General features: G+C 36.2%; 1 protein-coding gene across 1 annotated transcript in view; it reads right to left on the bottom strand.

Moving 5' to 3' along the window:
- The window catches only part of vps8 (VPS8 subunit of CORVET complex), a 130126-nt gene extending 110885 nt beyond the window's left edge, over positions 1 to 19241 (bottom strand). Inside the window, exons 1-14 of the mRNA XM_051890633.1 lie at positions 19044 to 19241; positions 18635 to 18703; positions 17309 to 17437; positions 17083 to 17181; positions 15535 to 15567; positions 15391 to 15445; positions 11163 to 11287; positions 10952 to 11038; positions 10791 to 10858; positions 9336 to 9489; positions 5652 to 5711; positions 4363 to 4470; positions 2635 to 2715; positions 2377 to 2547 (exon numbers count right to left, since the gene is read on the bottom strand). Coding sequence (XP_051746593.1) covers positions 2377 to 2547; positions 2635 to 2715; positions 4363 to 4470; positions 5652 to 5711; positions 9336 to 9489; positions 10791 to 10858; positions 10952 to 11038; positions 11163 to 11287; positions 15391 to 15445; positions 15535 to 15567; positions 17083 to 17181; positions 17309 to 17437; positions 18635 to 18703; positions 19044 to 19115 — 1311 coding nt within the window. The 5' untranslated portion in view covers positions 19116 to 19241. The remainder of the gene's footprint in view (positions 1 to 2376; positions 2548 to 2634; positions 2716 to 4362; positions 4471 to 5651; positions 5712 to 9335; positions 9490 to 10790; positions 10859 to 10951; positions 11039 to 11162; positions 11288 to 15390; positions 15446 to 15534; positions 15568 to 17082; positions 17182 to 17308; positions 17438 to 18634; positions 18704 to 19043) is intronic.
- Positions 19242 to 24327: the final 5086 nt, after the last annotated feature.

The raw sequence follows: 24327 nt of genomic DNA, 5'->3' as shown, positions 1-24327 counted from the left end.
AGTTACTTGTAATTATGAATAACTTACTGTTATTACTATAGTAAGTACATGTAGTAACGTGTAACTACGTCACCTTAAATTAATGTGTTACCTATTTTTCGGTGTCATTTTGTGACAAAAAAGAAAAGAGTTTGTCTTTTTTATTAGGTTTTTTTTAGCTTTAATTTGTTCTTTATTTCCATTTTAATAATTTAGGTACTTCAACTTAAACTTATTCTATTCCAGTTAGTCAAGGCAACATTTCTAATTTTGTTTGTTTGTTTATGTTCAAGTTTTACTGGTAACACTTTACAATAAGGTCTCATTCATTAACATTAGTTAAATATATTAAATTAACCAACATGAACAATGAGCAATACATTTGTTAGTGTTTATTAATCTTTGTTAATGTTAGTTAATAAAAAAAATAGTCATTCATTGCTTGTTCATGCTAGTTCACGTGCGTTAACTAATGTTAACAAATACAACTTTTGATTTTAATAATGTATTAGTAAATGCTGAAATTAACATTAACTAAGATTAATAAATGCTGTAGAAGTATTGTTCACTCTAAGTTTATATTAAAGTGCCCCTATTATGGATTTTGGAAAATTAACTTTCATGTAGTGTGTAACATAGTTCTAAGTGAATGAAAACATCCTGCAAAGTTTTAAATCTGAAAGTGCACCGTATATAAAGTTATTGTCTCTCAAAAGAGTTGACTCTGAGTCAATTAAACGAGTCGTTTGTAAAACGAATCCCAAGCCGTTTCGTTGTGACGTCACAATGAAACATTAGCATATTGCCCACCCACTTATTGCACGCACGCAGATGCCAGGGAAAATTCATTTTTTCAACAATACCACAGCAGTACAATCTTTTGTTGTGTTCCCGTCATTTTACTGACGACTGCTTCTTAAACCTCGGGGAGTTTAATGCAGGATTCACAAAACGCTTGGTCTTAAAATATGGATCAATGACCAGTTTATTTGGACCTCCTCTGAATCTCAACCTGTAAGTATAATAAATAATTGAAGTTTATATTTTCTAGCGATTGTTCAAAATTTGTATTTTTGTATGTTATGTTGTTTAACGTACACCCTAGTCTGTATGTCTCTTGCTAACCGGCTAACTCACGTCTCTGTAGTTCTGCTATTCAGATGTGGGTCCAATATTGTCTGAAAATGTGTCGATTAATGCAGCTTGTCTGTCTTATTACTTGGAGTAATGATCAAGGATGGAGCACGACTTTTGTTTACAAAGTGTAATGCATTATCAGCTATTCACGTTTGTGCACGGCTAACGTGGGAGTTTACAACATAGTTGAGGGCTCGGTTCGCTTACATAACTGTAAAACAAACTTTTTTTTTGTGTGTGTGTTTTTATTAGAGTGGAGCTCTATCTGTATTGTAATAGGATGTTAAGATGCTATTCTGCGCTAACTAGTTGAAGTATTCTCTCTGTAAACAGTAAACACCCATTGTAATGTCAAACAATGATATATCCATTTTTCTTTGTTAATAGTTATGACGAAAAAGTCTGTGTACACATCTGGCCTAAATGTTTATCTTATGTTTAGAGGTTTTCAGCTTCGCTTGGCATTCTGATACATTGCACCTACATAAAGTATAACAGTGACGCTGCTATCACGTCTTATAACGCAAACTAAGGTGACACTTACCATAGACAAACGTCGTACTCCAGTCGTGATTGCGAATCAGTTTCTGGTTGATCGACTACTTCAGACGTTTCATCGTCGGACTCGGGCTCAAATTGATATGGTAAAATCGATGCCATCTTTTCTGTCCATACATTGTATACAATGTCTTGCGAATTTTAGCTGTCAATCAGTTATGGCAATGGGCACGTGGTGTGCTCAGTAGACCAATCAAAAAAAATTTGGGCCAATCAGAGCAGTGTAGGCTCACGGAAAGCAGGGGTTTAGAGAAACTGCTTCTAACGAATCGTTTACAAAACATAGAGAACTGAGGTGAAATTAAATGTACATTATGAGAAAACGAAAGTGTTTTTTGACCTTGCATGCATGTAAACCTGTTGTAGGAGACTCCCAAAACAATATCAGAAACCTTAAAAAAAAGACATGAAGTAGCTAACTAATGTTAACTAACCTTATTGTAAAGTGTTAGAGTTTTATTGTACTTTACTTCAACTGTTAAAAAGTATTTTTAATGCAGTTTTTGATTCAATGACATCATTCACATACTTTGTTGATTCTTTCTTTAAGTATAGTTTAAGTAAGACTTTTTCCTCACATTTTTAAATACTTTTATGCTTCAAATAAAACCAAGGTAGTGGAAAAAAGGGAGCTTTCATGCACATTATAAGCTACAACATGCACCAGACCAAAATTCTGGCATGTCATCATCCTGTCCTTACCAGTGCTTGGCTGACATTTCCACCAGTGGCAAGGGATTTAAAATGGCTGCTGTTGTAAACCAGCTGCAACTCGGCCATGTCCACTGTTTCCAGCTCCTCCTGACTGGGCCTATCCACCACTCGCAGCTTCTCTGTGCTGTCCATTAACACAAGCGTTCGGGGGTTTATCCACTGTCAAGAGACAAGAGAAAACATGAAACTGCACACTGCCATAAAAGTAATCAAACTCAAATGATTGTTAGTGAGGGTCTGACTCACGCTCAGACTGATGAGGTCACAGTTGAGTTGGAGCTGTCTCTGCTTGATGACATGGATGGTGCCAGACTCATCTTTTTTAACCTGAGCACCGAAACAATAGATTGGGTTGATTATTGTATAACCGTTATTAAAGGTGAAGTATGTCACTCCTCTCGTCTGCCACTGTTCGGACCAAGGGATCAAGGATTGGTTGGTTAGCATGGTCCAGTTAGTCCATGCTGTATACCATTTGGTTCTAAAAATCATCTTTCACCATTGATGCCCAAGTAGGCATATATTGTTTTATGTTTGTTTTTTACTTAAAACAATAGCTGGTAACCTGCATCCTGTATGCCTATCTGAGTGTGGTATAACCATACTTATTAGCGAATAATCAGAATAATGAATATTGCATGTAACTGTGCGATTTATAATAGTCCTTTACGATGGTTACTTGTCAGACTGTACGAACAAGATCCTCTTGTCAAACTGTGGGATCTCAGCTGTCATTTATGTCAGACTGTACGACAGTCAAGACGCGTTAAAAACGGACGCACGCATGAAAACTTGTCCGGAGTTTTACATCATCAACCCATACACGTTCGATGACTGTGAGCTGCATTATACACAGGACTAAAATGGTGGCTAACAAATACATCTCTATCGTTAATTTTGATCACGACTAAAGAGAAGAAGTCACACTGGAGGATTGTGCACCAAATCTTCTGACACTGCCAGAATTTCGTCGGAGGTCAAATTTGATTGCAATGGTCATTAACCGGCTGTCTGTGAACATGTCAAATTAGCGATCATAGACTACAGATTTTAGGCTAGGATTATAGGAATCTTTCAGGAAAATTTGTCTCAGACGACCAAATCGTGGCCAAAAAAAAAATAAAAATAATCGCACAGTGTGAACCAGCCTTAAACTGGATTGAAGAGTTATGCTCATGTCATTTAAACATCTTACTGCAAATAGACCCTTATTCTGATTATTAGATGCACATGTAAACATAGTCAGAGTTCAGGAATGGTTTAGTAACGTTCAAGGTGTTTCCCTGGCCTCCAAATTCCCCAGATCTCAATTCAGTTGAGCATCTGTGGGATGTGCTGGACCAACAAGTTTGATCTACGGTGGCTCCACCTCGCAATCTACAGGACTTGTGGTATCTGGCAACAAGACATTAGCAGCAGATCTTCAAGACACCTTCAGAGGTCCATGCCTCGAGTCTGCAGGTCGGCGCTGTTTTGGCAAGACCAACAGCATATTAGGCAGGCGATCACAATGTTTTGGCTCATCATTGTGTAGTTTTCTCCTTAAATAATAAATGTCCTTGTTTTGGACAAACAGATACAGTTGTCCCTCCCCAAACTCACACCATTAAGGCCCAGGTATACTTAATTTTCCAAGTATTCTCCTTTGGCCGTGAGCATGGAAAGATGCGTTTGGCACGTGTGCACTATCTAGTGGATTTTGTTTTCAAGCGTTCAAGTCACTCGCACATGCGCTGTTTTACGCGGACCATCCGCACTGTCTCAAAAATTGGACAGGTATGTGAACATCCGCAGACCCTCCTGATGTCGAAAATTACGTCATGTGGACGGTGCGTGGTCACAGACGGCCGAAGTATACTTTGGGCTTTAGTATGTCCGACCACTTGGGATGTTCAAACAGAATATAAATGACACAGTTCACCTTTAAGTCAAAATTTCATTTATCACTTTTAAAATATTGTTGCTCAAACAGACCAGCAGGAAGTGGATGGTGTCTCCTCTACAGAAGGCCAGAACAGGGTTGATTGCTTTCTGTACTGCCACAAACTGCCACGCCAACAAGGGAACGCTCGCAGGATCCGTCTGCATTCAAAAACATGTAAAAATGTATGAGATAGAGCTACAATGATTAAAGTCCAGACCAAAGACACAGTTATCCTGCCACTTCCTTGTTAGCACTATGTTCATACTGCCACACTTGCTGGTGCTTTTTAGACCTTTTAGGCACTTAATTGGCATCTTTTCCTGCCAGCAGAAATAATCATCACTCCTCACTACACTGACTTTTCCTATGAGAAAAGGACACAAAGAAAATGTTTGCAGGCACCCCAGAACTCTATCATAACCCAAATAATTCATATGAAGGAAAATTTGAATGACTTTTGCGTGCTAATGGGCAGCTGTTCCTTGTGCTCTGTAATAAATGAATCCAATTTAGCTCAATTTAATTGAAAAGAACAACCTCCACACAGGCATAAAGAGACGAGACGACAGACCAGATGAATCCAGTTAAACAGTCACTGAAGGACCACTGTGGAATTTAAATGTAACTTCCAATAAAAAGTTTCAGTTATTCTACATAAAAAAGGTGATTATATAAAATGATGTAGCAGAAATCATGCACTGAAATCTGAATTTAGTCAGAATAATCATTTTGTAGATAATTGTTTCTAAAGCTACGAACTGAAACCTAGACCAACTTTACTTCCATATTGTGAAGTATTTCTGAGTGAAATGGATTATCTGAGAAAAAAAAAAAGTGCAAATACATGTGCGTCGGTGAATCATTCACAGTAACACCAGTAACATAAGAAAATAAACATGATTTGTGTATAAATTATTTGCATTATTATTTCATGCTAACTTTAAATCAAAAACTCACTCTCATGTCGCTCCACATTCTTTGAACAAAAGTCTAATGAGTTTGGAATGACATCACAGTAAATAAAAGACAGAATTTTTATTTTGGGGTTAACTAACCCTTTAAAATATGCATGATGACAATGAGATCAAGGCTGTGTAATGTTAGGTACTGCGAGATCTTTGAATGTATGAAATTGTACATTATATTTGCAGTTGAGGAGAGGAAAAACACTAGAGATGCAGTCGATCAAATGTACGTGCTGTGAAAATAAATACTAACACAAATCTTAAATACAGAGGTTATAAGTTTATCTTTTAGATGCTGTGTCAATAGCTGCTGGAAAAACGGTCAGACACACACACATGAACAATGAAAGTGAGAATGAACGTGTGTACTGCACCTTGCCGTAGGGAAAAGTCATCCACACTTTGAGTGAAGGCTTCAGTCCAATCAGCAGAATCTGTCAAAATAAGAGTTCAGAGGCTGAATAAAACTGCAGTCAGACAGAGAGCATCTGATTGTTTTTGGATGTTAGTGACTGACTGGTGCCTCAAAAACGAAGTTACTTAATACTGATATCACTTACTTTTAGTCTACAAAATAAAACTAAACTCTACAAAAAAGCAAAACAGCCCACAACTCACCAGATATTGTAGATTTTACCCAATTAAAAGAAAAAATATAAGCCATTTGATGCCCAGTTTAATGCAGTGACATATATAATGAAGTTCACACCACAATTATAAAAATATTGACACTGAGAAATAACTTTGATATCTTTGCAATGCAGTTTTTTTTTATCTTTTTTTTTTGACTTAATGACATTTTGAATGAAAAGATATTTGACACCATTTTCAAAATATTGTGCTTAATGACCCAAATTTTACATTAAGTGACAACCAACACAGCATAAAAATTGTTTATCATAAAAAAGTAAGCAAAAACCAAAGACTGAAATGTATCAATATTGAATTGCATCAAGACACTAAGTCAGGGTGAAGAGGAAAAATTTTGTAAATGTATAAAGAGTAGCAGAGATGTTATTTGATAGCTGAACACATGAAACACTGAGCCAAAAAAAAAAAACAGGGCCAAAAAATACAAATTATTTCAGTTTCAAGAGATTTCATTTGGCACAAACCATGTTTATTCTTGTTGTAAATGAACCAGGCCTCCAGACTGTAATTTTGCAAATTTTCCTGCCAGTGCAACTACATTTTGGATTGCATTGGTGTAATTACAAAACAGTATTTGATTATGTGCTGCCATTTTATGGGAAACACCTAAAGCCAAAAAAAATCCAAGAATGGGATGAAACAATGCTAACCGACTGAACCAACTGAATTATCTGAATGAGCCAATGGACAGTGCAGCATGATGCAGACCAGTTATTTTTTCAACATGAACAGCACTGCACACTTGAATAATAATTAAAAATATAAGATTTCTTGGAATCAGCAGTTGAAATCGTTTCAGAAAATTCTGATATTAAAATAGAACTACATATTGTTTAGGTAGCAAAACAACACCAATGTCTATGGTAATTTAAACAACTTTACTGTTCAAACAAAACACGTTTTTGACAAAAAAAAAAAAAATTATATATATATATATATATATATAATGCTAAACCTCACATTCCAGTTTAATAAAATGATGTATGCATGTTATATATAATTGGACTGAACAAAAACGGCAGACGGGTTGAAGGAAACTGTAAATGCACTCTCTGATAGTAGGTGGTGCTTATGGGAAAGCAGAAATACAGAGGCTACTGCAGTTAACCCTGTACACAAAGCAGTGCTGCAGTTATAAACACTATTTTATTAGGCATCATACAGAGGTAAGATGAAAAGAAAATTCAATTTGAACATTTTCTGGAGATCAGTACATGAATATCAGTACATCTGCCTGCCAATTCAAAATCAAAGCTTTTCTGTAAAGTAAAGCTGATAGTATATTCTCACATGCAGTATTTGAACTGCAGTGCATAAATAAAGCAAACTCACACATTTAATAACCAATAACATCCATCTGACGAATCTCTACGTTAGCCAACAATGAAAAATGGCGCATGTGGAATATAAGCTTCTCCTATTTGGTGGACTATACAGAGGTTTGGGATCATTAGTAACATTCACATTTGTTATTGAAGGCATAATTTTAAATGAAATGTACAAATCCGATTCCAAAAAAGTTGGGACACTGTACAAATTGTGAATAAAAAAGGAATGCAATGATGTGGAAGTTTCAAATTTCAATATTTTATTCAGAATACAACACAGATGACATATTAAATGTTTAAACTGAGAAAATGTATCATTTTAAGGGAAAAATAAGTTGATTTTAAATTTCACGGCATCAACATCTCAAAAAAGTTGGGACAAGGCCATGTTTACCACTGTGTGGCATCCCCTCTTCTTTTTATAACAGTCTGCAAACGTCTGGGGACTGAGGAGACAAGTTGTTTAGGTTTAGGAATAGGAATGTTGTCCCATTCTTGTCTAATACAGGCTTCTAGTTGCTCAACTGTCTTAGGTCTTCTTTGTCGCATCTTCCTCTTTATGATGCGCCAAATGTTTACTACGGGTGAAAGGTCTGGACTGCAGGCTGGCCATTTCAGTACCCGGATCCTTCTTCTACGCAGCCATGATGTTGTAATTGATGCAGTATGTGGTCTGGCATTGTCATGTTGGAAAATGCAAGGTCTTCCCTGAAAGAGACGACGTCTGGATGGGAGCATATGTTGTTCTAGAACTTGGATATACCTTTCAGCATTGATGGTGCCTTTCCAGATGTGTAAGCTGCCCATGCCACACGCACTCATGCAACCCCATACCATCAGAGATGCAGGCTTCTGAACTGAGCGCTGATAACAACTTGGGTTGTCCTTGTCCTCTTTAGTCCGGATGACATGGCGTCCCAGTTTTCCAAAAAGAACTTCAAATTTTGATTCGTCTGACCACAGAACAGTTTTCCACTTTGCCACAGTCCATTTTAAATGAGCCTTGGCCCAGAGAAAAAGCCTGCGCTTCTGGATCATGTTTAGATATGGCTTCTTTTTTGACCTATAGAGTTTTAGCCGGCAACGGCGAATGGCACGGTGGATTGTGTTAACCGACAATGTTTTCTGGAAGTATTCCTGAGCCCATGTTGTGATTTCCATTACAGTAGCATTCCTGTATGTGATGCAGTGCCGTCTAAGGGCCCGAAGATCACGGGCATCCAATATGGTTTTCCGGCCTTGACCCTTACGCATAGAGATTGTTCCAGATTCTCTGAATCTTTGGATGATGTTATGCACTGTAGATGATGATAACTTCAAACTCTTTGCTATTTTTCTCTGAGAAACTCCTTTCTGATATTGCTCCACTATTTTTCGCCGCAGCATTGGGGGAATTGGTGATCCTCTGCCCATCTTGACTTCTGAGAGACACTGCCACTCTGGGAGGCTCTTTTTATACCCAATCATGTTGCCAAGTGACCTAATAAGTTGCAAATTTCAAAGTCCTCCAGCTGTTCCTTATATGTACATTTAACTTTTCCGGCCTCTTATTGCTACCTGTCCCAACTTTTTTGGAATGTGTAGCTCTCATGAAATCCAAAATGAGCCAATATTTGGCATGACATTTCAAAATGTCTCACTTTCAAAATTTGATATGTTATCTATATTCTATTGTGAATAAAATATAAGTTTATGAGATTTGTAAATTATTGCATTCCTTTTTTATTCACAATTTGTACAGTGTCCCAACTTTTTTGGAATCGGGTTTGTACATTTAAAAATTAAAGTAAACAAAATATTGGCTTTACAAAAGTGTCCCTTCAGTTTTCTGTGAAAATGAAAACTGCATTGCAGTGCTGGGTTAAAGTGAAGAAATAAAACATTCAGAACTATATTATGTTATTATGTATACATTCCAGTGCTGCAATAAAATAATATTTTTTGTGTAAACTGTAGATAAATACAACTGAAAAAAAGCCTTTGCAATCCACACAATAATTGAGATAACACAATAATACTTAACCCTAGACTTTGGGAGTGAGTGGACAGTAGTGGATTGTACTGTATGTATGAATATACCTTAGTGAGTGATGCCATGGCCAGCAGGGAGTACTGGGTAATAGGATGATCTTTCAGTTCAGGTCCAGCATGTAGAGGCTCAACACAGCAAACCTCACCTTTAGAACCACTGAATAAACACCTGGATTCACACGTCCTCATTCCCATTACCCTCCTGGAGAGAGAGAGAGAGAGAGAGAGAGAGAGAGAGAGAGAGAGAGAGAGAGAGAGAGAGAGAGAGAGAGAGAGAGAGAACGTGAACACATTCATAATTCTGAAGCACCGTAATAGAGTCCCAGCATTACAGCAGTGAATGATAAGATACCCTGACAGGATATAAGGACGATTCCCACCCCCCCCCACCCCACTCAACAAAGGCATTCAGGGAAGAATGAATGAAAATTTCCTCTTCCAATAAGGTATGAAGGACTACAGTGATAACAGTATTCATCAATTAATACGGATTCAGATAATTCGATTTCTGTTGGCATCTCTTGGACTTTGAATGATTAAGTCGAGAGGTGTGACAGAGCTCTATTCTCAGCCACTGGCGGGAAAAGCAATGAAAAATGAAAATAAAACGAATTAGAAATCTGATGTAAATCTTTCAGTAGGTGCTCATAATTCAAATAAATATAAAATAAAATTGTAGCTTTTTGAAAAATCATTTCAGATCTTTTTCTACTTTTTAATGTAATAATGGAACAACAAACTTCATGTAACAAATAAATAGAAACTTTTAGGGCAAAAAAAGAAAAACCTAAAATTAAAATATGAAAACCCTTTTAAAAATAGGCTTGGTATTCTGCTTCGAATCCTGAATAAAATTCAGATGTTTCTGAAGGACTTTCTTAGTATTTTCTTAGTTGTATTTTATGGAGGAACCATGGCCTGCAAAGACCTTACAAAGAATGTGTTGGGATTTCACTGTGAATCAAGAAAAGGGTACAAAATTATTTCCAAAACATTAGGGCCCAGTTTAACAGACAGGGCTTAGACTAAGCCAGGGTTAGGCCTTAGTTCAATTAGGAAATTTAAGTAGCTTTTATAAATGTACCTTAGAAAAAAAAAAAAAAAAAAACACATTTCTGGTGTGCATCTTGAGACAAAACAATGGCACTGACATTTTGGAGATATAAATGAGTTAGATAAGTTGCTTTCAGTTAAAACAGCTCAAACATTTAGTCTGAGACTAGCTTAAGCCTTGTCTGTGAAAGTGGGGGTTGATGTGCCATGGAACACCATGAAGTCAAGAGATGAAAATGTTGTTTTAGGTTTTATTTTTAGTTTACAGTATCAGCCTATGGGTCATTGTCAGACAGTGGATGAAGCTCTACTGCCCCCTGCCCACCAGTTATCTGTACTACAATGTTACAATGTCACATTTGTTTATCAAATTAATTCAGCTTATTACATGTAACAGAAACCAAATCAATGTATTTAATCATATCTTGAGTTTAATAAAGCACATCTCACCTGAATGACAGCTCAAACACTGATCCGCCACTGTCATTACATACAGCTAGCGCCGGGTGGTCAGTGAACTGCAGAAAGAGAGAGAGAGAGAGACAAGTGCTTTATTCAATCTCAGTGAACAACAAAGTGTGTAAATTACAGACAAAAGTGCTGTGCAGAACCTTCACATGTAGTATGGCAGTGCCGGGTGGATGAGCGTCTGTGATAGTGCGGAGCAGCTTCCCATTGGCCAGATCCCACATGGTGATCTGCAAAAGGAATAAATGGACAGTTACCATAAATATGTACATAAATATTTTACCTGACCTGATCATTATGAAAGTTATTTGCAATTGAGATTGTTCGTCAGTTTAAGGGTTTGTTGCCACTCACCTGTCCTTTGGCAAAACCGCACAGTAGTCGTGTGCAATCATGATTAATACTGAGAGCTGATACCGCCCCGTACTCCGCTCCTGTCGCTGTGGTGCCCAGGCAGAGACGCAGAGCCTGGTTCTGATCTGAAATCAAAATATACTGTACCAATAAGGAAAACGCATTTATTTACGCATTGTTTTTGTAATAATACATGCAAACGCAGCCGCAAGCAAAACACAAACAAACAAAAAGCGTGCAAACAGCCATGGCAATCTTCTCAGCCCATAATATTATACCACAAAAATAGGTGCTTTAGCTGGTTTAGCATGCTCTTATGTCATTTCACACTAGGCATGTAAGCAGCACGTACTTTTTGGCACCCATGTTAACCGGTTAGAGCATTCACACTGTAGGAAGTTCACAAGAAGCAGTGCTGCGATCATTTCAAATTTTTGCTGTGCTGTTGAAACAAAGTGCCAATGCACCATTCCTGGCCAAGTAGCAATTTCCCCATTAAAACATATACACGGATCAGCCACAACATTAAGACCACTGACAGATGAAGTGAATAACATTGATTATATTGTTACAATGGCACCTGTCAAGGTTTGGGAATATATTAGGCAGTCCGTTCTTGAATTTCATGTGTTGGAAGGAGAAAAAAAATGGGCAAGTGAAAAAATCCGAGTGACTGAATTTGAAGAAGGACCAAATAGTGATGGCTAGACAATTGGGTCAGAGCATATCCAAAATGGCTAGTCTTGTGGAGCGTTCCTGGTATGCAGTGGTTAGTACCTACCAAAAGTTGTGCAAGGAATGACAACCGGTGAACCAGTGTCAGAGTCATGGTGCCCAAGGCTCATTGATGCATGCGAGGAACGAAGGCAAGCCTATCTGATTCAATCACACAGAAGATCTATTGTAGCTCAAATTGCTGAAAAACTTAATGCGACCCATGACAGAAAGGTGTCAGAACACACAGTGCTTAACAGTTTGCCTCAAATGAAGCTGTGTAGCTGCAGACCGGTCAGAGTGCCCATGATGACCACTGTCCACCACGAAAGAGCATCAGAACTGGACCATGGATCAATTGAAGAAGGTTGCCTGGTCTGATGAATCATGTTTTCTTTTAGATCAGGTCGATGGTCAGGTGCGTGTGCGTGGTTTACCTGAGGAAGAGATGGCAGCAGGATGCACTATGGGAAGAAGGCAAGCCGGCGGAGGCAGTTACGCTGTGGCAATGTTCTGCTGGGAAACCTTGGGTCCTGGCATTCGTGTGGATGTTACTTTGACACGTACCACCTACCTAAAGATTGATGTAGACCACGTACACCCCTTCATGGCAATGGTTTTCATTGATGGCAGTGGCCTCTTTCAGCAGGATAATGCACCCTGCCACACTGAAAAAATTGGTATGAAAAAGAAAAATTGGAATAGTTTGAGGAAAATAAATTCCCTCCAAATTCCCAAGAATTCAATCTGATTGAGCAATCCGATCCATGGAGGCCTCACCTCGCAACTTGCAGGATTTAATGGATCTGCTGCTAATGTGCCAGATACCACAGGACACTTTCAGAGGTCTTGTGGAGTCCATGTCTCAATATATCAGAGCTATTTTCGCAGCAAGAGGGGGATCTATGCGATATTAGGCAGGTGGTTTAATGTTGTAGCTGATCGGCATATGTCTACAGCAGTGGTTCTCAACCAAGGGTCCTGGGTCCACTAGGGGGCCTCAGCAAACTTCCCAGTAGGGCTTAATGTAAAATAAAATGATTTAAAATAAAACAAAAAATAAGCTTTAAAATAACATATTTGTCTTTGAAAAAAAACAGGGTTTGCACACCCTTGGAAAGCATGGACATATAAGCCTAATTTTAAGTGTGATTTCTTCACGTAATGTAAAACAATGGGTCTCATTCACTTATAATTGCGTGGATTATTTCGTATTTGTACGCACAGAAGAACTTCTCATGAAAAATCTCCACCTAATTCAAAACACACTCATGAATTTGTTCTTAATCTCATTCTAACGTTAGTGAATTTGGAGTATTCTAAATGTGCGCACAAGGTTTGTCATTTGCATAAAACGTCCAAACCATCTCCATATAAAGGCTTTCCACACCTTTCCTTTACAGCCTTTCGTCACTCTCTTCAAACATATGCTGCTCTCTGCAGACACGCTCTCGCCAGATCCTTGAGCAGTGCCACTTTCAAAACCAGTTCAATAAACACCTTTCATACAGACCCAGATTACAGACCACTGATTAGCAAGCAGTACATACGTGTATACCTGCGTTAATCAGAAAAACCTTGCAGCTGAAGCTATAACGCAGCTTTTCTTACTCTTTCACTGTATATGATGAAATATGTTTAAGATTAAATTAAATTGCATTATTGTTTTACATAATTGTGTGTGTGTATGTATGTATATATGATGTGTGTGTGTGTGTGTGTGTATATATATATATATATATATATATAAAATTATAGTCGTTATAACTTTTTAATACGATTATAATGCCGCACAAGTATGTGCTTTTTGCGTATGTTTGGTTTCAGTTGTTCCTATTTATTATTTTTTGTACATTTAGAATAAATTTTATTACGAAAGTTTTTGGCGAATCATCATTTGTACATGAAAACGTTTGTACGCAGATTTCATGCACAAATTTGAGACCCATTATTTTATTATGTAGAATATGGGAAAAATAAAATAATAAAATTAAATTAAATAGAATAAAAATATTTAATCAGTAAATCAGTAATTCAGTAAATCATTAATGACTGGAAACTTTCACTTGGTTAAATAAGTGAAAACCTTGACGAATATTCAGATCATAAAGGAGTCATGACATAGATTTTTTATATATTTTAATAAGTTCCTTGAGGTTCACTTGTAATGTTAATAAAGTTTTTTGCACAAAAAAAAAAAAAAAAAAACTGTCTGAAACGATATGTGAATAAAAGCCTAAATTCAATCAGTTCATCACATCAAAAGATCATGTCTCTTCAGAAAATTTGGACTAAACCACCCAATTCATATGGATTAGTTTTGCGATCTCTTTAAGATCTTTTTGAAACGTTAAAGTGGTAGTTGCATAGCTGTCAATGGAGGGTACAGAACTGGCTCAGATTTTATTAATCTCATCTTCATTTGTGTTTCGAAGATGAACGAAAGTCTTACAGGTTCTTACAAGTAAATGATGACAGAATTTTCATTTTTGGGTGAACTAACCCTTTTATGGTACAAAGACCTCTTATATGTCAAAAGATCAAGGCCAATTTGATTTCTCATATCATGCCCCCTTTAAAACCTATGGACTCCTGAAATGTAATTATTTTAATTGCATTATTTAGTTATTTTAATCCACTTACAGAAACAATAACTTTCTGTAAATTAAAAAAAAAAAAAAAAAAAACTGTTATTACAGTAGATACACCAGAGGAAGCCTATTAGCCTACATGGGGATGGGGTTTATGAATATTGTTGTGGACCACTGTTAGTAGTGTTTATTACTAATAATAATAATATTATTATTATTATTATTATTATTATTAATAACACTATTGTATTATCAGCAGAAAAAAAAAAAAAAAAAAAAAAAAAAAAAAAAAAACAACACAGGAGCATCTTTAAATGATTTAAACTAGTATATCTTAAGCTGAAGTCTAATTTTACCATACTGTATAAACTACACAGAATGCTATATGGTTTAACATCTTATATATGTGTGTGTGGGGGGGGGGGCATAATTGCATCACAGTGACAGGCTGACGACGATCAGACGACTACACAATAATCTTCAGCTCAGCTGTGCATTAAAAATAGCCAGTATGAAAGCACAATAGACGCATGCAGCTTTTGTGCCGATTCTGCTCTGCTTAAGCATCCGGTGTGAAACGGCCATTACGGCACAGCAATGCTTATCATGATGGAATGGAAAAATTAAAAACTGTGATATTAAAAAAATTGGTACTGTATTAATACATTACCTTTTCCTGAACAATCCACCCAAGACAAGCCAAGGCAGTGAGATAATAGTTTAAAACACTCAAACACATACTATTATAGTAATACATTTAAATAGTTCTAAAACTTCAATTTTATGTTAAGCACTGTGATAAAGCGCAACAGATTAATAGATGATTAAACATACAACGTCTTTGCCAAAAATCTTAAATAAATTCCACTGTAGTGTCCATCATCTTTAACACAACAAGACAAAAAACTGAGTGATGTTCTTACCAAATACTAAGGCCAGACCATGTGACGTCCCTACAGCAATCACATTTGAAACAGTCTGCAAACACAAAAGCATTTCAGACATGAAGAAAAAAAAAAAAAAAAATGAAAAATTAATTTGAAAACACAAGAAAGTCAAATACTCACTATTGCCGTCGGCAAGCCAGCATCAACTTTATCCTAAAGAGAAATGGAAAGAGTAAAAGCACAGAAATAGAGTTAAGAGAGCAAAACAATTTCACGGGCATAGAGGAAATCTCTCTTGGTAGAGCCTCTGATTTATAGCTCTGAATTATTAAAACAGGATCGTGCACCATTCAAAACTGAATTGACAATGCTTGAATTTAAACTGAGGAGTGAAATGGAATAAAAAAAAAAAAAAATTAAAAAAACAACTGCTGTATATAGTGTAGTTTTTAATAATACATTAATTTTGTTAATATATGTACAACATACACACAGCATATTTAGTATAGTATAACATACAGCGATGAGCCGAAACATCATGACCTACTGCCTATTGTGCCTAATATGCTGTTGATCCTCTGCGTGCTGCTAAAACAGTGCCAACCTGCCGAGGTATGGACCTCTGACGGTGTCTTGCGGTATCTGGCAATAGACATTAGCAGCAGATCTTCAAGTCCTGTAGGTTGTGAGGTGGAGCCACCGTGGTTCAATCTTGTTGGTCCAGCACATCCCACAGATGCTCAATTGGATTGAGACCTGTGGAATTTAGAGGCCAGGGCAACACCTTGAACTCTTCATCATGTTCTTCAAACCAATGTGTGCAGTGTGGCAGGGTGCATTATCTTGTTGAAAGAGCCCACTTCCACCAGGGAACACCATTGTCATGACGGGGTGTACCTGGTCTGCAACAATGTTTAGGTAGGTGGCACATGTCAAACTGACGTCCACATGAATGGCCAGACCCAAGGTTTCCCAGCAGAGCATTGTCTAGAGCATCACACTCCCTCCACTGGCTTGTCGTCGTCCCACAGTGCATCCTCGTGCCCACTCAGTTCCCCAGGTAAACAGCGCACACGTCCACGGCCATTCATGTGATGTAAAAGAAAACATGTCTCATTAGACCAGGCGACCTTCTTCCACTGCGCCAAGGTCCAGTTCCGATGCTCTCGTGCCCGTTGTAGGCATTTTTGGCGGTGGACAGGGGTCATCATAGGCAATTTTGATTGGTCTGTGTCTACGCAGCCCCATACGCAGCAGAGTGTGATGTTGTGACACATTCCTCAGATAATCATCATTAAAATTTTGTGTGACTTGTGCCACAGTAGACCTTCTGTTGGCTCGGACCAGACGGGATAGCCTTCGTTGTGGCGTCCAGCACTCTGATGCCGGTTTGTGGTTTGTCCCTACTCGTACCACTGTTAGTAAATTCTCGCAACTGCTGACCGGGAGCAACCCACAAGCATTGCCGTTTCAGACACTCTGACCCAGTCGCTTTGCCATAACAACTTGGCCCTTGTCAAAGTCACTCAGACCTTTATTCCTACCCATTTCTCTTGCATCCAACACTTTAATTAGGAGAACTGATTGTTTGCCTACCATCTATTCTACCCAGACCTTAATATGTGGCTTTGTTAGGAGATGATTAACGATATTCACGTCACCTATGACTGGTCATAATGTTTTGGCTCATCAGTGTATAGCCAGTAGATGAAGTATTATTGCTCTTACCGCAGCAGATACTATCTGGGCTGAGATGCCTTTCAGCAAACTGCGTCTAAGAACAGATCCATGTACTGTAGCAGTAGTTTCCATTACCTTCCTCCTCCTGAGGTAGACATACACAGACTAATTACTAAAAAGAAAAATACTATATTCAATCACAAACATGCATCACAACATCAATATAAAGCATGTGCTGTCAATGTGTAGCCAGGTAAAGAAAGTGTCCGTTCCTCTTTAAGTGTGTGCGGTCACCACTGTCAGAGCTGGCTAGAGAAGAGGTCTCACACGAGTGGGCATCAATGTTCTCTGTGTTCAAAAGACACGTATCCTCTAGTATAAATGGCTCATCCTCATCTTCAGGCTGAAAACAAAAGCTTGGACAATTGAAATATTATGTATATTAAAACAAATACACTATTACAAAACAAAGACTATACATCTTACTATTTAAAAAAAAACCATCATATTTCATTATATTGCAAAGTACAAAGTCCAAAAAACATGGTAGCACTGCTATTATTACTAATATTGCTATTTTTTGGTTTATGAAATACATATATAATAAGAAAGAGGCATGCATACTTTACCACTGAAAAATAACTGAATTTAGATTATCATGGCCTAAAGGCTTATTCATGCAGTTAGTTTTTGGGGTCAAGAAGAGTAAGCTTGAAGAGTAAAATTGACAATATATACATTTACATTTACAACGTTACAAAATATTTCTATTTCAAATAAATGCTGTTTTTTTAAACTTTCTATTCATAATGTATCCTTTAAAAAAAAAAAAAAATTATCACAGTTTCCACAGTAGCACAAAGGACAATTTTCAACATTTATAGTCAACATTTGAAGTGGATCAAAACCTTTCATCAAAGTTGTCCTAAAACCAAAATGCAATACCCATCTTGTCTTAGGACAACTTTGATGAACTTTTTTGATCCACTTCAAATGTTGACTACCATAATAAGAAAATGTCTCACATCAAATAAGCATATTAGAATAATTTCTGTAGGATCATGTGACACTGAAGACTGGAGTAATGGCTGCTGAAAATTCAACTTTGCCATCAAAGGCATAAATTATATCTTAAAAGTTATTAAAATAGAAAACAAACAGTTATTTTAAATTATAATAATATTTCACAATATTACTGTTTTTATTGTATTTTTAATCTTTAATCAAATAAATGCAGCTGGGGTGAGCATTAGAGACCTCCTTCAAAGCCATAAAAAATAAAAAATAAAAAATAAAAACTTACCTACCCCAAACTTTTCAAAGAAAGTATATTAATTGTGCCTACATGACTTCTTTACTAACCAATATATCATTTTAATGGATAATATTAGTGGATATAGATATAACCCCATAATTCACATACTTCCATAATGTTATAGTGTTAATGACTTTTACTACTATTCTGAATCTGAAGTGTATAAAATACTCCTGTTAAAGAGAGAGTAGGTGTGCCCAAAACTTTGACTGTTTATCTGTAAATCTAACAGATTGCTGCAAGATGATTATGAAGGTATAAATGATGATAACCTGACATACTGACCTCATTCAGGATGCTCTCCAGGGTCGGAGGCGTGTCTACTTGAGGGATGTCAAACTCTTTATCATCAATCTAAGAGGTAAATACATGCTTAATATTAATACATACATGATGTATCAAAGTAGCACGATGCCTGCAATGACTGCCATTTTTCGCTGTGAATACTTCAGGCTTTTTACCACACATACTGTACATAATAACAGCTTAATATTAGAAAAAAACATTAACATTTACAAAAACGTTTGACATAAATCAGGAACTAACGTTAACTGACTAAGAAAAACAAAGACATCAAACGCAGTGATATCAAACGGTACATGAGTAAAGTGCCATTAAGGACAACACGAAGCTTGTTAAAATAATTAACAAAAACAAACCCATAGATACAAAAACTGAAGCAGCTCAGACTTACCGCCTCTATTTCCATTAAATTGATCTGTGAGGACGCAGAAACAAGACTGCGACTGTCTGGAGATTCAGCCATTATACAGTCATAGATCAGCTGTCGGGTGTAATATCATTTACATTAAATGTTTATCAGCTGTAGTCATAGTCAGAATGCTCTGCAGCAGCAGTCTACATCCTCAATAGTGTCGGAAGAGGAGGGACTTAACGGCATACGTAACCATTCCACTTCCTGCTTCGAAATAATTGCGCAATATACTTACAATATAATGTTAATTTTAATCGCACAATATCAGTGTCTATAATTATTATAGTAATATTATTTTTTTATGCTTTGTTTTGCTTTGCGTTTAGTTTAAATTTTCTTTTATTTTTGTTTTACTTTTCTTTTCACTAGTAGCCTACTAGCCTATTTTGTTCAGCAGCAGTTTCACTTCAGTTTTACATCTTTGGCCTTTTTCATAGTGAAACAAAACAACATGGACATTAAAAGTTGTATCTATGTTCGGACCCTACAAAATATCAATAATAATAATAATAATAATGGCAATTTATATAAAGTATGAATTATTTCTTAAGTAAGAAGTAATTAGCCTACATATCATGACTCACTATAGCTAGACCACACTGACTGCTTTAATACAAAGAGTTCTTATTACTTATAACAAATAGCTTTTAAAAAAAAAAAAAAAAAAAAAAAAAAAAAAAAAAAAGTAGCCCACTTTTAGCTTCTCCACTGAATGTTATATTTACAAGACAAATTTGACAGGTCGTCTCATGCAGAGGTTTGCTGCCCCCATGCGTTTGTGATTAAGCATTTCTGAAATGATTTAAATTGTTGAGCTTACTTTATGGAGACAGTGAGAATACATTATTTCTTGAAAACCTTTGCCCAATTTGGAAAATGTGTAACTGTGAAATAGTTTGTATTGTCTTTTGTGACAATTTGACAATTTTCATATACCATAGTGTATAATTAGGCACATGTGAATCAGATCCCATTCCCATTTACACATAACTCCATATAATTCCATTGTGGCCCACCAACTTTTCCTCACAACAGTGCATGGTAATGCTTTCACACTGCTTTTTCACACAGTGCACTCCATTTAAATAATGGTTGTTATTATTATTGATGAATTGATTGGGTCAGATTGGATTTACTGTCACATCAGTCTAAATTGCAGTGACTGTTCTCTTGAAAAACAACCTAACTGCACTCTAAGAAATGCTGGGTTGTTTTAACCTATGTTTGGGTCAAATACGAACAAAGTCAACCATTGGTTTACATTTTTTAATTAAAATTTGAAACCCAACAGTTGGGTTTGTCCATATTTAACCCAAACATGGGTTGAAACAACCCCAGCAATTTTTAGAGTATGAAACTGTAGGGTAATTATACCATATAGTGTATAATGCATGAACTAGATATGGTACACTAACCCATCCTTTGTTAATGAGAGACCTTTTCCTCTTTTCATCTGCTGGCAGAGATACACCAGAGACAGCAGGCAAATGTCAACCTCGTCATTTCATTGCTCTGAAAAAAAGGACACTGGTTCTGTGCGGTATAATGACAGACCTCACAATGTTACTGTTCCATTCAGTTCCTTTCTGATACGTGGAAGAGGTGTGAAAATACAATTCCAACAGGGTAGTTACTGTATGCCTTTTTGATTATGATAAACAATCAACAGTGTTCATTTGTTGTCTTGAGTAGTAGAATTAGTGAGATACCACCTTCTCTCATTTAGAGATATTTCAGTTCTCAGGGTTCCAGGAGAAATATTTGATTGTTAGTCACAGATGGATGATTGTACACAGCTCTCTGTTTGGCAGAAAGAAGATCTGGAGAGGAATCCAAAGACAGGGCGGTGTTTCTGGCTCTGGTTCACGGTCACCCTCATCCACATATTTAGAACCATGCAGCATCTCCAAATACTGTACAGACTGTAAAGACTGGTCTAAGATCACTTTAAGACAAGATTTCTGTTTATGCAATCGCATTATATATTGTATTGCACTCTAGACCAGGGGTAGGTGTCGGTCCTGGAGAGCTACTGTCCTGCAGAGTTTAGCTCCAACCCTAATCAAACACACCTGAACCAGCTAATCAATGTCTTCAGGATGTCTTCCAGGCTAAAGGCAGGTGATTTTTTTTTTTTTCAGGGTTAGAGCTATACAGGACAGGCAGGGTTGCCTACCCTTGGCCCAGAGCCCTAGACCCATCGATACTCTTCATTTAGTTAATTTAATGCCTTGAAAAAGCTTGAAAATTTTTTTTTGAATCGGGTTGTATTGTTTTTCCCTCAATATTTCATTTTGGGATTTCTTATTTTAGATTTGTTTTAAAGCCTGCATCTGACCACAGGATTCAGTGTTTGTTGGTATGTCATGTCAGCTTTGTTGGTATGGTATACCAAACCTCAACTGTGCCATTCAGTGAAATATAGACATACATGGATAAAGAAACATTCCCCCCCCCATTGTGTTGTATCTGGTTAGCTCTACATGCTTGCATGAGTTGATTTATGGAAGATCTACAATAAGACATGCTTGAAGAGGTAGGAAATGTCTATTGCCCAATCAGACAATGATGCAAACTGACTAACCATCAGAGTTCCTTTGATACTGAAAGTAGTATTAACCAATGACTTACAGAGAACAGGGGTTATGTTGTGAAAAGTACATTTCAATAATATTATTTTTAAATGAACCGCACAAACAGAGCAATCGCACCAGAGTTTGTTTTAATCGAATCAAAATGTGTGAAGGTTTGTGTGAAGTCTATATAAAACCAAAATTTTTTTTTTTTTTTTACTTTAAATCCATGTATACTGTTCAAAAATTTGGAGTTTGTAAGATTTTTTTTTATTATTGTTGTTTTTGAATGACGTCTCTAAGCTGATTAAGGCTGCATTTATTGGATCAAAAACACAGTGAAAACAGCAATATTGTGAAATGTTATTACAATTTAAAATACAATTTTAATATATTTTAAAATGTAATTTATTCAAATTATTTTCAGCCACCCTTTACTCCAGTCTTTAGTGTCACATGATCCTTCAGAAATCATTCTAATATGTGAACCTAGACCACAAAACCAGTTAAAAGGGTAATTTTTATATTTATATATTTACGGTAGGAAATTTCCAAAATATCTTCATGGCACACATGACTTTTGTGGTCCAGGGTCACATTTGCTGATATGGTGCTCAAGAACCATTTCTTATTATCAGTGAAAATGTTTGTGATTAATATTTATGTGTAAACCATAATAATTTTTTTTTCAGGATTCTGAATTAAAAGCTGAAAAGAACATTTATTTGAAATAGAAATGTTTTTATAACAGTGTAAAATGTCAATTTCCTTGCTAAAGAAAATTATTTAGTTCTTTAAAAAAAAACTGACTAACATACTAACTTTTAAACAATAGTGTGCTATTTATATTCTATGTACACATTTATATATATATATATATATATATATATATATATATATATATATATATATATATATATATATATATACAGTGCACAGCATAAATGAGTACACCCCCTCTGAACAAATACAAAAGATGTATTTTCATTATGATCACTAATACAATTCATGGAAAGATGGCAAAAATAAAATGTATTAAACATATAATAAAAACTGAGAAATATATGTCGTTAATGGCCATAAAATAAGTAAATTAGCCAATTTTGTTTAAATTAAGGATTGCAGAACTAAGTACACCCTAGATTTAATTCAACAAATGTATAATATTCTAGTACTTAGTATGCCCTCCATAATTTTGAATACACTGCTCTGAGCCTTCTTGGCACGGAGTGTACAAGTTCATGACAAATTTTCACTTCTGTCCTGTTTAACTCCTGGATGATGAGCTCCTTAAGGCAAGACACCCCAGGTGAATAGGGTAAAAAAAAATGAATTAATAGATATCGCCATACTACCCCAGCTGATTGATTACATTAAAAATTGCAAACATTTTTTGTATTACAAGTTTTCTAAAGTGTTATGTTTAAATATGCAAATGAGACATAATCTAATTAAATATGTGCTAATTTGCATATATTTCTAGAACAAAAATCTGAATATTGGATGACGTCAAGTTCAAAATTCTCATTTAATTTTTTGGACATATTAAATTCAAAGGTTTTTTTTATTTCGTTTTATTTAGTAACTTTCAGGAGGGTGTACTCATTTTTGCTACACAACATTTTATCACCTTGATAAGAAAATCTTATTTTCCTGAATAATTTTGACATGCTTCTTTGGTAATTGATTAAGCAGACTTGCTGGAACATTATATCTCTAAAGAACCCTAACATGTCTTGAGTAATTGCTGACTTTCAGAAGTTTCAGAGGGGGTATACTTATTTATCACTGTATATGTGTGTATATATATATATATATAATTTCTCTTTTAGAAAACGGCCAAAAATATTAATGACTCCTCTTGCACAACACAGATTTTTGTCCAATCAAACGCTAGAATGAACATTCCCCTTCCGCTAATACCACAATGAAGTGTCTAGCATAATGTTACATTGGGAAGTTTCTGCACACTAATTCAGAAATCGTAATTATGACATGTTACCTACAAAGCAATTTTGGGAGTTGTAAACCTGATTAAAAAATGTCATATTTCTCTCTTTCTCTCACCCTTTTAAGCAATCATAGTGTTTACAGCATAAATTAGATTAATTGTCTTCAAATATGTACTAGAGAATGTATGCAGTATGAGTTTTCTTTAAATGCATGATCTTTGAAGCCACCCACATCAACCACAAGGCAATTCTTTCATTTGAAAAGCTCTCATTTTAATATAATTGTAATTATGAGGAGGTAGGGTTATGGTTAGGGTTTAGCAAGAATACCATCAACCTCTTCAGAAATCTAACTGTATATAATTAAAGAGAGACAAACAAAAGTGTTTCAGTCTGCTGTTACATATTGCTCTACGTTCCATATGCACCTGAGAAAACCTAAGGTGGTTTTTCTACATTTGACACTCAAGAGAGATGATCAGGCTTGAGATGTAGCCAGCATTGCAAGAGTAAGAGAAGGTGAATCTGTCAGTGGTCGGAATTGGGAATGTCTCCATGGTGACACACACACACACACAAGTATTCTGGCCATGATTCACAATTCACATCCAAGGTTATTCTCACTGGCTTCTAGATCAAGCCAGCTGAGTCAATATATTATTCATGATTCAGTTCAGAGTCTTGACAGAATTCACCAAAACCTGTAGATCATCTGACAGAACAGGTTCTCTATGCAAG

Source organism: Ctenopharyngodon idella, chromosome 1 (genome assembly GCF_019924925.1).
Source record: "Ctenopharyngodon idella isolate HZGC_01 chromosome 1, HZGC01, whole genome shotgun sequence".
NCBI classification, from domain to species: domain Eukaryota; kingdom Metazoa; phylum Chordata; class Actinopteri; order Cypriniformes; family Xenocyprididae; genus Ctenopharyngodon; species Ctenopharyngodon idella.
Note: the sequence above shows the minus strand (reverse complement) of the source record. Positions and strands in the feature narration are given on the sequence as shown.